At 39.8% G+C, this 13288-nt stretch overlaps 1 protein-coding gene across 7 annotated transcripts in view; it reads left to right on the top strand.

Moving 5' to 3' along the window:
• LOC116845470 (period circadian protein) overlaps positions 1-13288 on the top strand; it is a 30871-nt gene that overhangs the window by 1434 nt on the left and 16149 nt on the right. For all 7 annotated transcript variants that reach the window (XM_032818197.1, XM_032818194.1, XM_032818196.1 and 4 more), the window contains exons 2-3: positions 5012-5095; positions 10177-10355. In XM_032818197.1, coding sequence (XP_032674088.1) covers positions 5012-5095; positions 10177-10355 — 263 coding nt within the window. The remainder of the gene's footprint in view (positions 1-5011; positions 5096-10176; positions 10356-13288) is intronic.

The raw sequence follows: 13288 nt of genomic DNA, 5'->3' as shown, positions 1-13288 counted from the left end.
GTCTATCCAAATTATAGCCAATTACACTTTCTATAAAACTTTACTATGATGGACAAAAAGACTAATGACGAAAAAACGACAAATGAATGTATGATTCACACATTCATCTAAATTTGCTTGTAAAAATTGCTAGAATACTGCCGCTGCAAATTCTACACATTCTAACTGTGACAATTCTACCTAGACCAGCAAAATTTTTTTTTAATGTAAAAACACGACGGAACGTTACAGGTGCAAGAGACAGTACTTTCACGTTTTCATTGTACGTACAGGCGAACAAAAAGTAAATGTGTCCGCAAAAATAGCAGGCGACGCAACGAATAAAAATAGCGCAAGTATTAATCAGTTCACTATTTCTTTTTGTGCGTGCCCGCAATATCGTGAGTCGCGTTTCTTGCGTAACTGTTTCTTCACATGCAAATATCAAAGCAACAATTCGTGTTCACATGAAATGTTGCGTCGGCTTTTCTTTTGAATTGCAAGTTGAAAAATTCATTTTCTCTCATTTGTTCATCGACGAGTCAAGTTTCATGTAAAGCGTGAAGCGTCGTTGAGAAAACACATTTGCACCGAGCATTTGAACTCTCTCTCTCTTCCTCTTTCGCGCTTTTTAGTTTCAGCACGCATTTAGCTTTCTAAAGTCCAATAGAGTGAAATATCGCGCAATGTCATTGCGAAATACATTTTCACGAGTGGAATTTTCACAGCTACACTGAGACAAGTGGTTGGACCTCTTTTACTCCCCCCGAGATGGGAGTGAAAGGATTAAGCAGAAATATTAATTATTAGAGTCACCGCGCTATTCGTACAGAGTTCGATCGCGGGATCACGTGGAACGATTAGTTAATACTACATTCGTTGAAGTAACCCGCTGCTCGGCGGGTTAACCGTTCCACACTTATATAATTGGAATCACACCGGTTTAACATTGTGTGGCTTCTACGTGGCCTGTATATGCGCTGCTAATGTCCTGATCATTGCCATTCCTTGTGCACATCATGCACACATGATCAATAGGCACGTTGGAAGGCTCGACACTTTGCATTTAGGAGGCTTGACATTGAAAAGCAACTGCGTAGCGAAATAAAAAAGCAGGTACCTCGAAAGAAATTTGCGCGAAATCTTATCTTGGGGAGAACATCATTTTTATTTGCAGAACATGCGCTACTCTTTGCATGAGTATTAAGGTAAAGATATCAATTTCTGAACACGTATCTAATCCTGGACATTCTTATTGTTTTGGTCTTTAAATACGAATATTTAAGCTTTCAACATAGAATATGTTTACATACTCAATACTTGTACATATATTTTATGTTGAAAATTTAAATATTTATCGCAAAACATGTTACTCTGGATAAGTATTCCACGTGATCGAAGTTTTCGTTGCAGTTAATGAAGATTACAGGAGTATTCCAGTTGAAAGTATTTTTCTTTCTATATCTTATTGATATAGTTCGGTCGATTCACGGTTGAAAATATCCAATTGTAAATATCGCCTCGAAGTAGCCCTCGGGATACTTGGCATTGACATGCTTTCCGTTCCGCGTGACGGCGATAGACTAGAACGAATAGTGCAACGCGAGAGAGAGAGACGGAAAATCGTACAGCGCGGTTAAGGCTAACCAGTTTCTCGGCGCGGTGTATGCGCTGGTTGCATTTCCACGTCCTCAGTTAACGCGGCTACGGTGTGGCGTTGCGAAACCTTCCCCGCGAAAACAGGTCGAACGAAAAGGAGGCGTTGATCGACGACTCGCAATCGCTCCCCGCGCCACGTGACGGCGCAACGCGACTGCATCGTGACAAATTTATAGGCGAAGCCATTCCGGTCACGTTAAAAATTTCACTTGTTTCAAATATCGTGAAGAGCAGAAAAATAGAAAAATTAAGCTTATTCTCGCGTTTACGGTTTAAAAGAAAGCTGCTGTCAAATGGCGCGCTTTCGCCATTCGAAATCTATTTGAGTGACTTGGTGTAACGAAATTCGCGCGTTAATATTAAGTCGATGTAAAAGATTTGCGTCATCATCTTTTCATTTCTAAATTCTCGTAGGAAGCTTGGATATTAGAAGAAAAATAAAAAATCCCCGTTAGATATCCAAAAAAACTGTCGAGTCCATGTTGTTTCATTTTATTCCTGAATATTATTATTCCTTCGAAATTAGATAATTTCTTTTTCTATTTTATTTCACAAACGCGACAAAACCAACCGGATCAATGCGAAGGAACTCATATTGGTCATTTTTTTCGTTTACTTTGATTTACAATCGCAAAAGAAATCGTTTGATTATCTATATTTATCATTTGACATTCGATGAACTCTCGTCCCGTGATGTTGCTCGGTCCCGATGTTATGCCGGTCGTTATATGCTAAACGACACTCCGGTGCAAGCGCATCTTGACACATAAACCGCTATTAAAGTCGCGATTATATTTCCAGTCTGGACACGCTGCTGACGGACGATTATAATCCCGGTGAAGGTGTCGCGAATGAATGCGAGGGTAGTTACGTGGGTGTTGTCGATAACGGGCAAGCCTTCGGGGTAATTGCACGGGGTAATCTGCACGTGCGCACACCATAAACAAATCTGTCGCGCTGATTGTGACGGACATAATACCGTAACGTGACATTTCGCCGCAGCGAAATTGATTTCCGTACATGCGCGTTATTTGCGCGTTTACAGCGCTATAAGAATGGGGCGTCATTGCGTGTGGCCTTCAATATTCGCGTTCTTTAATTATACGTTCACCGAGGCTTAGTAAAAACTGCCAGAGGCTGGAATCGTCTCAGATTGATACGAAGAGTTCCTTGTATAAATTGAGCAGAAAGCAATCTTAAAATTCGCCATGAAACGCGAGACATTTTTAATATGCACAACTAAATTTTCTGTTACTTGGGGATCAGATGAAATTTTTTTCTATTCAGTTGCATGAACTCAGACTTTCTTTCCTATGCATATCCAAAAGTTTGATTAATTTTAAGTAAAAGCGCAAATCTTTTCGAACTCGACTCGAACAGTGCTACGAGCCAATCGTAAAACTCGATAAAAATGTTCTGTCGGCGGCAAGAAGCTCGCAATATCTTTCCATTTGATTTCGTCTAAAACACGGAAAAATTGCCTAACCATTTTGGCAACTTTTCTTTATTTTAGAATATAAAATTTATAACAGTTTATAAAGAATATTGAAGAAACACGCACGGGAAAAACAAACTAAACTTTCTGTTACTTGAGGACCAAAGAAAAAATTCAGTTGTAAGTACAGAAAGATACCTGTAGGATGGTTTTACTCGTCAATTACTCTCAACCGAGTTTGAATGCAACTGGATGTTCAGACGAATGTTTCTGATCAGATTTAATTTCTTGTCAGCGAGTTTTTCGTCTGGTTCACATTTAGCTAGCCAAACTGACATTTTTTTCCGCGTGTAAACGAATGTACGCGTAATCGAATCGGCGATGTGAAACTGCGCGTAACACGTGATATTTAGAGAGAAAAGGAGAAAGAGAGGAAGAGGGGGAGAGACAAACTGCTCAACGAGCAGCTAAAACGAGTCGGATAAATTTTTACATAACAATCGAGGGCGCGTATATCTCACCGGCTGGGAAGGGACCACCGTTCCCCATTTTCTCGCGTCCCGGATAAGTCTCGAGCGTAAACCGGTGAACGGAATCGATAGACACCGCCGTTGCCGCCACTACCACCACCACCTTCGTTGTTGTCGTCGTCGTCGTCGTCCTCGCGGTAGTCACGGGGCCGCGAACGTGAAGCGGTGCGCCTTCTTATGCAATAATTTTTCCAGCTGCACGGGGCTCTGGCAATAAATGCGGCCAACCGATCGACCGACCGACCGACCGACCGACCAACCGATCATTTGATCGGCGAATAATGAGGACAGTGAAAGGCCCGTGAGACCGCGCGTTAGGGCCGTCACGTTTGCCGAACATGTGATCGCGGGCCTTTTTTCCGACCGGGACCAGTTGTTAGCCGCGTTTTCGACTCGCCTGGTTTTCCCGACGATCACGTCGTCGTCGTTAGATAGGCCGAGGCCGTTGCCGAGATCACTATGTTGCCGCGATTTTGCAACCGCCACGCATTGCAAGGCGTCACATTCGGCTGAATCGAGGAAAGGGCGGAAAGGATCCGGTGATCGGCGGCAGGAATCGGCACGATTCTTGTGCGCCGGTCTCAATTGGCCTCGTTACGACGAACGTTGCGAAACATCGGGGAATTTGGCGAGCGTTACGCGCCGAGTCGACCTCTTTGTACGGAAAAGATATTGTAATAAAATTTTGTAATTTTGAACCATACGGAAATTATGATCCTGCATTATTATAGATTGGTTTAACAATGTTATGCACATTTGACATTTTTCTACAAAATTACTGCAATTATACGTGAAAGCTTTTTATATCAGTATATATTCGGTAGATCGTCAAATTAACTGTTTCTACCACAATAGGTGTCAGTATGGTCCAGTCTTGCAAAGAACATTGTAAAAGCAAATGTAATCTTAAGACAATTTTTATTGCAATAATCTTGTCCGTTTGGAGTGCGTTTCGACGTTTCGAGGGTTTCCAGAGGCTCTCGCGAATTCGATCCAACGGCCTTTCTCTCGCGGTCTCTCTCTTGCATTTATTTATTCTTCTGCATCTCTCATTCTTATTATTTCATTCACTCTATCGATATCTAGAAGGTCGCGAGAAGAGTCAGGAGAGTCAGAAGAGAACGCCGATGATTATTGAGCTGCACGTGGTCGATCACGTTACCGAAGTACCTTTTTTTGATGCAAATGTTCGGTTTGGAATCCATTCGCGATTATAACTACGCAAGTGGAAACGTCCGGGCAAAGTCGGACTCGGGCGCGATCGGACGCGCAGTAGTTTATGAGATTTTACGTCGGGCATCCCGCGTCCATCATAAACAATCATTATGTATGTGTGTGTGTGCGTACGATGTAAACTTATATTTGGAAATTCGGAAATAATTCTAATTCTCGCTATTGTCATTTGCAGCAGCGGCAGCTCGATCTCGAGGAACAGCAATCGCTCCGAAAGCAGCGGTTATTACGGAAGGCGCCCTTTGACTTTCGAATCCAAGTAAGTCACCCCTTGCAAAAATTAGCCAGCCATACTAAATTTTACGATCTCTATCTATTATATGATATAAAAAACGTGCAAATAATTACAATGATTTTGTAGTAAAACATGCACGGAGGGAATATTATAAATAGTTTCTTTCTATAAATTCTCTTCAATTTTATTATATTTTTAGTAGAGTACATACATACACACACAGGAGTAGATTGTCAATAAAATTTGCTAAGAAACATAGTAAATTTTGCTAGAAACATACCAAGTGTTTTAATAGTGCATTTCAGTTTCTAAAATATAAACAGCATATATGAAATGAAGGAATAGTGAATTACTGTAGAAAATGCCGATTTATTTCTCGGTAACGCAAAATTCTATAGTAATTTTTACTATAAAATTCTCTCCGTGTACATAATATTTTTAAACAAATATGTAGCGATTCCAATCACAAATTCCCTCTGTGGTTGAAAAATTTTGTTGTAATTTTCACTATAATATTTCCCTCGTGTACAATTTGGAAACTATAATGGCATTAGAGATCGCGTTGGGATCTGAAATCTATGTCCTACTTTTATATGAAACTACACAGTTCTCCAAATTAATGTAAATGCTTAATTAAATGAACTAAATAATTAACTCGTCCTTCGTGAAAACGAACGGCCGCGCGTGTAACGCGTGGGACCGACTAAACGGACGAACAGACCGTGCAAACGTGATACCGGGGGGGGTTATTTAACGACGCGGCTATTTACGGCATTGCACGCGCGGAATTTCCGATGATTACGTTGAGACGGCGATTTAGCCGACCACGTCGAGAATAATCGAATGTATTTCGAGGATGATTCGCAGAAATGGGAATTATTGTCGCGAGTATTCGGCCGACGGAGAAACTTTCCCGGAGAGAGCTCGAAGAGACGGAAGCGAGGGACGTAAGATCGATTATCGATACGCGATGTTGAAAGCACGAGAAAAACCACGGGACGAAAAAGACCACCATGTGCGGAGGAGTTATTTAATTAAAGGACGATCTTTTATTCGTGCGCGGCGGCCTTTTCCAGGCTTCTCCTCCGTCTGAGATCATTATCCACCACACCTGCAGGGATTCTCGTTGCTTTCAAGCACCTCACGATCGACTTAATTTTACGCAAAGCGCGCTCATCCTAATTACAGGCTGTTTATCTTGCAAAGTCATCGTGTTATATTAGTTCCGCACACGCGTAATTTGAGGGCGAGTTTGCGCCATAGCGTGATCAGATTTTGATAATTGGGTCGTTTATTTTCCGGAGAGCAAGTTATATTTTTTTAGAAATTTAAATGTGCTATTAAATCCTTGGCGCCGTTTCGTGGCAGAAACCGATCATACAGACGCATTACGTTCTATATTTTAAAGATAGTTCTCGGTTGAAGGTTGTCGGGAAAGAATTACGAGGAAAGAAATTTGTTTTCAATCTTGTTAATAATGAATTATATTTTATGAAACAATAAAAAATGCATTGGGGGAAAGATATTTGAAAATTTATATGTTGAATATGAAGTATATTCACAAAAATAAAATCTATTTTCTTCACACAGAAAAATAAATTTTATTACACGGAAATAAACTCTATGTTATAGAAATAAACTTTACATCCCACAAATAAATTTTCAAATATTTTTTCTCAGTGTGGACTATAGTTTATTTTTTATAGTTTTTTTTACCTATAAGCTCTCTTTCTCATGCTTTTTGTTTTTCAAATGCCTTTCATTTTAAGATTCGTCGTTTAATTAAATTTTTATTGAACACTTTTCTTCTTAAGGTAAAATATCGTTGAAAATTTTAAAAATTTCCAAGTTACAAATTTATTTGAAAAAAATATATGGTTGATTTAACAAAATCAAGCCCATAACACGATTCTGGATATATCTATTCCACCCTATAAATCCTCACGTTCTCGTCACGATATCCCGCGACAAACGCGAGTCCAGTTCCCCACGCTGTTCCCCCTCACGTTGAGTTGTTAGTTTAATGAGGATCTCCATCGACGCGGCACAATTAAATAAATAACTGTGCGAATATTCCGTTCGCGGATCTCTCGCGACGAAGGTGACTGCGATCATACAGACGCTCGTGAACACTACCAGACGCTCGTGTCACTACACGTGAACACCGTGTTGCGTACGTGTAAAATAAATAGTTGAAGTCGGTTACACGTGTAAGGCCGGCATCGGCACGCACACAGCAGCGCCGTGTAGACACCGACGCACGTGTCGCGCCACGTGCCCGCGACTTCGTGTCGTTGCTAGTTGCCTAGATATTCATCGGACACTCTCGCGTATTGTTGCATAATACATACAATGGAGAGAGGAGAGAGAGGAAGAAAGCGCAGCGTCATATTATGATAAACAAATAACAATCTCGAAAATCATGATCCATCGAGTCGATGATCCATCGTTTGCGTTCTAACGTAGTTTTGATCCTTTTGCAAAATTGCAACTTGCAGATCCAAATTTATCTTCTGCGAGAAGGCAGATTAATTGTGAACCGTTACAATGGTACTGATATTGTTTTGCGATTATGCACGTAGTATTCAATGAGGCCTGAGATAGAACTGCAAACGATGACTTGGGTCAAGTTCGTTTCTAATGATAATTGCTCGCAACGTAACTTAACATACTTATTTCATCAGAATAGATTATGAATTAATTACGAGCATTAAGTGGAAATATTTTCTTGAGATGCGTGCTTTTTGGAATTGTTAAAATTTTCACGAAAACGAACGAGGCATTCGTCGACTCGATCGTCCAGCTCGCCGTGAACTTATTTCATCGGTAACGTTAATCGTGTCACGGTTTCCATTCGTCGTAGTCGATGACGCGTTAAGGACAGCAGTTCTCAATCACGAGAGAGAGAGAGAGAGAGAAAGAGGGAGAGGGAGAGGGGGACCGAGATAGGGAGAGGGGGACAGAGAGAGAGAGAGAGAGAGAGAGAGAGAGAGAATCTCTCCTTTAAATTTCAGCATCTCAGTATATTACAGATTTACAGCAACAAAATAATTTACTCGAGAAATTCAAACTTTAACGATAATATTTCAGCAACGTAAATTTTGGCATGGATTTTGAATCGTCGAGGAAAGTTTTGAGAAACACGTCGTAGCGAATAGAGGAAATCAATCGCGACCTAATTTTCGTATGAACTTTTCACGACGATATCGAGATCGCTATAATACGTGAGGTTGACGATTACTACGTCGAATAATTGTGCTAGACGTTATTGTCACGGCGAGGAACTTTATGAGAAAAACTAGCCGGCTAGAAAAAACGTAGGTTAGATCAATCGCGTTGTTAAAGAGACGTTGCAGTCGCCTTTAATCGCTATTTCACGCGTGTTTATTTTCGCGCCGGGGAGACGCGCATTCTTAGACCATCGGAAATGCAAATGCGCATTCAAACATAAATTTAAGTCCGCGCGTAATTAAAAGTATACAATACAAGCAGAAGAAATATATCGCTTGCACTGAAATGTTCATCACGATCTTTCCTGCGTCACCGTATTAAATTAGTTAAACAATCGTAACCGGATAGATTAGATAACGTTCGAAGTAATGCGTCGGCGGACATTGCGGCTGAAATAATCTCGTTTCTCGCGGTCTCGAGTAACCTCCATTGTGAGCAATGGCTACTCGCGTCTCGCATTGTTCAAAACGACGTGGTTCCCGCAACCGGTAATTGCCGGTTGCGTCTGTGCAATAAGAAAAAGCGACCGAGTGCGCGGCTGATTACGTGAGGGTGTAATCTCGCGGCCGGCTATTTTACGTCGCAACCTCGATGGATATGTAACAATGACGCAAAAACGTGATGGATAGAAATGTATGCGAGAAGGCTCAATCAGAATTGAGTCGTCATTACGTGATTTATTGTCACGCGAATTTCTTAAGACAATTAAATTGAATACGTTCTTTTTGAAAAGCTTGTCGAGTCATGATAAAAGGCGACGAATGTTCTTTCAATATTACAATTATTTCAATAATTGTTATTTTGGTAAAATGCTACGAATGCTCTTTAGTGCATATCAGTAGTCATTATTTGAAACTTGTTTCACATAAAATACTTAGATCTGAATTTAGGCCTATATTAATAGTATATTACTTGAAATTCATCTCAAATAACAGACACGCGGATTTGAACTCACAATTTGACGAAAGTTTTTCAATTGTTTCATACACAATTACAGATATAGGTGTCACAGTTATCATAATTCGACTAATTCTGAATTAAATTCTGAATAAAAATTTGAGTATCTCGCATGAGACAAATTTCAATTGATGACTATTAATACGGGCTTTAAATCTAGATTTTTCTGAATATAGTATATACGACATTACATTTGTAATCGCGACTTAGTTTAAAATACTAACTTTTAATAAAAATTCTCTGAAAAAAATTCAAATTCTTGCCAAGTTTCAAGTAATGGCTATAAATTAATACAACTCTTGAAATAATAATTATCATTTATTAACATTGTCACGATTATTGCTACGTTTGGTGATGCAATCCGTACTTTGTGCGCCGTGAAAACAGCCCGCAGTTGAGACTTCCGGTGAAAGCTCTGAGTGGCGATTAGATGAACACAAACTTTCCCCGGCTGTTGTGTAACGACACGGTGTCACGTTTCGCGCAGATTTGTTATGTCAGGGATTTTTTTGTGACTTTTCCGGGAGAAAGGTATCGGCTCTTAACCACAATGTAAGAGCGCAATGTTATCTTCCCTCGGAAAGGATACCGGAATGTTACATTCGCACGCTCCTTCGATTTATCCTCGCGTTTATTTTTAAACAGACGTCTGCAAACGTGTTCTCGCTTATCGCAGTTTCCACGTTGATATTCGCTTGTCACATGGCGCGACACATGCGGCTACTCTCGACTTGCATGTGCCATGAGATTTGCAAGACTGCGGATCAGGACAGGATAATTTCAAACAATGCTGATAACAATCGGACGACTTGCCGTTTATCATTGAATTAACTCGTTCGGAATAGAATTAAATATCATAATGGCTTAATTGCCTTGGCGTGTCAAGTATACTGACCATATTATATGTACCAATGCAGCAATGAGGCGTTACCGCAGCCAATCAGTAAGAGAAAGGACAAGGAGCACAAGAAGAAAAAGTTGAAGACGGTATTGACGATTACCACCGAGACGGAAGTCGATCTGAAGACGGTGAACGCGCCGGTCAAGGTCACTTCCTATGACACGCCAGTCAGCGTTATACTTGACCAGAATCCAGGTTGGTTGCAATCCACAAATATCGGGAACGAGTGCGCGCGAATCACCCGTGATTTTCATTTTATTAGATTATCGCAATCTATGAGAAATCTATCGAAAAGGAGGTGCAACGGAAGTTGCACGGAGAAAAAGATTTGGTTGTATTGACATGAAGTTTGGTTGTAATGATTGAACGTATTTTGGCTGAAGAAAACGAAATTTCTGCTTTTTGGAAGCAAATTTGAACCACAATCACAGAGATTCTTCATCTATATCTCTCAACCAAAATACGTTGATTTGTTCGTCAAAATCAAACTTTACGTTAATATATACCAAAATTGTGTATCCGTGTGTGCTTTGAATTATCATAAAAAAATTGAGTTATTATAAATAATCAAACCATTGATAATAAAATCATTTAATTTAATCATTAATCCAGATTATTCTTATCTTGAACGAAGTATTGAAGAAGAAAGAATACTTGCAAATTTACTTGTGGGATATAAAATTTACTCGCAGAAATAAATTTTATTCTCTAGTTTGGAAAGTCTAGAAAGTCTAAAAATAGATTTCATAACAGAAACGAACTTTATATTCCACAAACAAATTTTCAAATATTTATTCTTAGTGTACATCGACTACCTTCTCTGACCGCAAATAAATTTGCGAGTCTCGTCTGACTATACGCGCGCGCGCTTTCACTCGCAGTAGAGCGAACTTAAATTTTGCACGCTTCCTCGCTCCGATCGTCACTTATCGCCACCTGTTGAATCATCGTCATGGTATGAGCGTGAGACCGATTGTCATACTTGAACCTTATCGTTCTTCTGTTTGTTTCTCGATAAGCTGGTTTCGTGCACTCTTCCCGACTTCTGCGGGTTTCGCTTATTCTCTACCTAAGGCTTCGACGAAGCTTTCCTCATGCTTATCCTTTAGTCCGACAAGTACTTCGATGAATTATCCTACTTAAATTTGACGTTTAGCGCCTGAAAAGCTCGCGCTCTTGGAAAAATGTCAGCTAAGCGCGAAGCCAACAAAATATATAGCTTCGGGGCGCGTTTGGCGTGTCGGGATGTACTCGACCATGCGAGTGTAATGAGTAACATTTCCTTAAATATCGGAGCAATGAAAGAAACTCTGTGGAAAATAGTAAAATCAAGAAATCTAAATAAACGTCTAAATGCGATGGGCAATCATTGAAGATCTACTTTCAGGATCCACTTTCAGAAAGGACAACGGGAAATCCACAATCGTTCTCTAACGTCCTCGTAATCTGCCTTGCACTAAACGACCTGCACTCGCAATCGCACGCGTGCGTGTGCATTCAGGTGCAACGATTCCTCCAGCGATTTGGAAAAAATGAATACACACAACGAGTACATGTTAGACTCTTTCGCGAGCACATGCAATCGCGCAGGCACATCATCGCGTCGTCTTAAAAATAGTGTCCTTGCCTGTCTCCATCCGTGCTCAACGAGAGAAATTAGACTCGTCCTTGTGCATGGGACGTAAAATTTTCCTTTCAACGTGACACCTACGTCTATGGAATCCGACTAATGCAAGGTTATCGATTTTTGCGTTGGTATTGAGGGGATTAAGAACGGCACTACCTGTTGCTCCGTTTTAACTCTTCACTCTAGTCTTCGTGCGCGTCACCTTTTTGTTATATATAAACTCTTGCTGTTATAGAGAGACAATATGAAATTATATTAAAGGGAGAAGCGTTTTTCATAATGGAAATCTTACCCACATATTTATCTTACCCACATATATATATATATATAAAAAATATATATAAAAGTGATTAAATTAATGAGAATTAATGATGAATTGTATGTATAATTGATCACAGCAGTTATATAATTCGTCCAAAATGGATATTTGCTTGAACAAGTTTTATCCGTTCAAGCAAAGTCTCATTAATTCAATCACTTTTTTCTTTCAGTGCAGCGATGATGTGTTTTTACCAACGTAAAGAAAGAAGAAGTGTCTTTGAATTGAACGAAACCTAGTTTTATCGAGTCGATCTATATATATATATATATATATATATATATATATATATATATATATATATATATATATATATCAATTCCAATGACTATAATTTGGGTAATAACTACGCTATCAACGCAATCTATTGTTGCATGAACGCGTCCGATAGTTACGATTGCTTTGAAGGCGGGTGATCGCCAATTTGTCGATCCAACTGCTTTTTTGTCTCAGTACCGTTAACCCTGCAGCGATGAAACCTCTATAATTGGAGTAATCGCTGCGTCGTTCTGTATCGAAGTATTTTTAGCCGGTTAATACCAACCCTAGGGGATGTTAATTGAAATCCGTGGCAAATGCGTTACGAAATCACTTTCCTATACAGCGGTGTTACTCCCTACGTTTACGTCGCCGTTTATTTAATCCCTTCGCCGACGAATACTATAGAGATCCTAAAAATCGACTCCCACGCGTTGGCACGCCGCTGACAGATAAAATGTTACATACACGTCGCTTAGTTGTCTGAAAAAATATATGTGAGGGACGTTGGAATATTTAATCTTGCAGCCGAAAAGACTCCCATTATAGTTTTTAGGGCCTCCTTAGCTGTATTCGTCGACGAAACGGTTAAATAAATGGCGATGTAAACGCTTGCGCTAATACTTTTCTATCTTTTCATTATATTGGGTTATTCATATATTCATGGGGAATTCTCCTGCTGTAAAATTTCTGCATGCAGTCAACAGCAACTTATTGCTCTGTTATTACTTTTGACTGTTATTACTCTTATACTTATTGGGAGTACAAATTAGTTCGGTCCGTTTTTTGTGGTCAAAAATGCATTTATTTCAGAACAAAATGAATGAACAGAATTCCATCTCAAAAAAATGTCTCGTCTTTTGAGGCGATTCAAGTTAGGAGCCAATTTTCGATTTCTGCGAAAGAAGTGAACCGGTGACCTGC

The sequence above is a fragment of the Odontomachus brunneus genome, unplaced genomic scaffold (genome assembly GCF_010583005.1).
Source record: "Odontomachus brunneus isolate Ranch 3 - 2012 unplaced genomic scaffold, Obru_v1 Obru_scaffold_052, whole genome shotgun sequence".
Taxonomy (NCBI): Eukaryota; Metazoa; Arthropoda; class Insecta; order Hymenoptera; family Formicidae; genus Odontomachus; species Odontomachus brunneus.
This window is presented reverse-complemented; position numbering and strand designations above follow the sequence as displayed.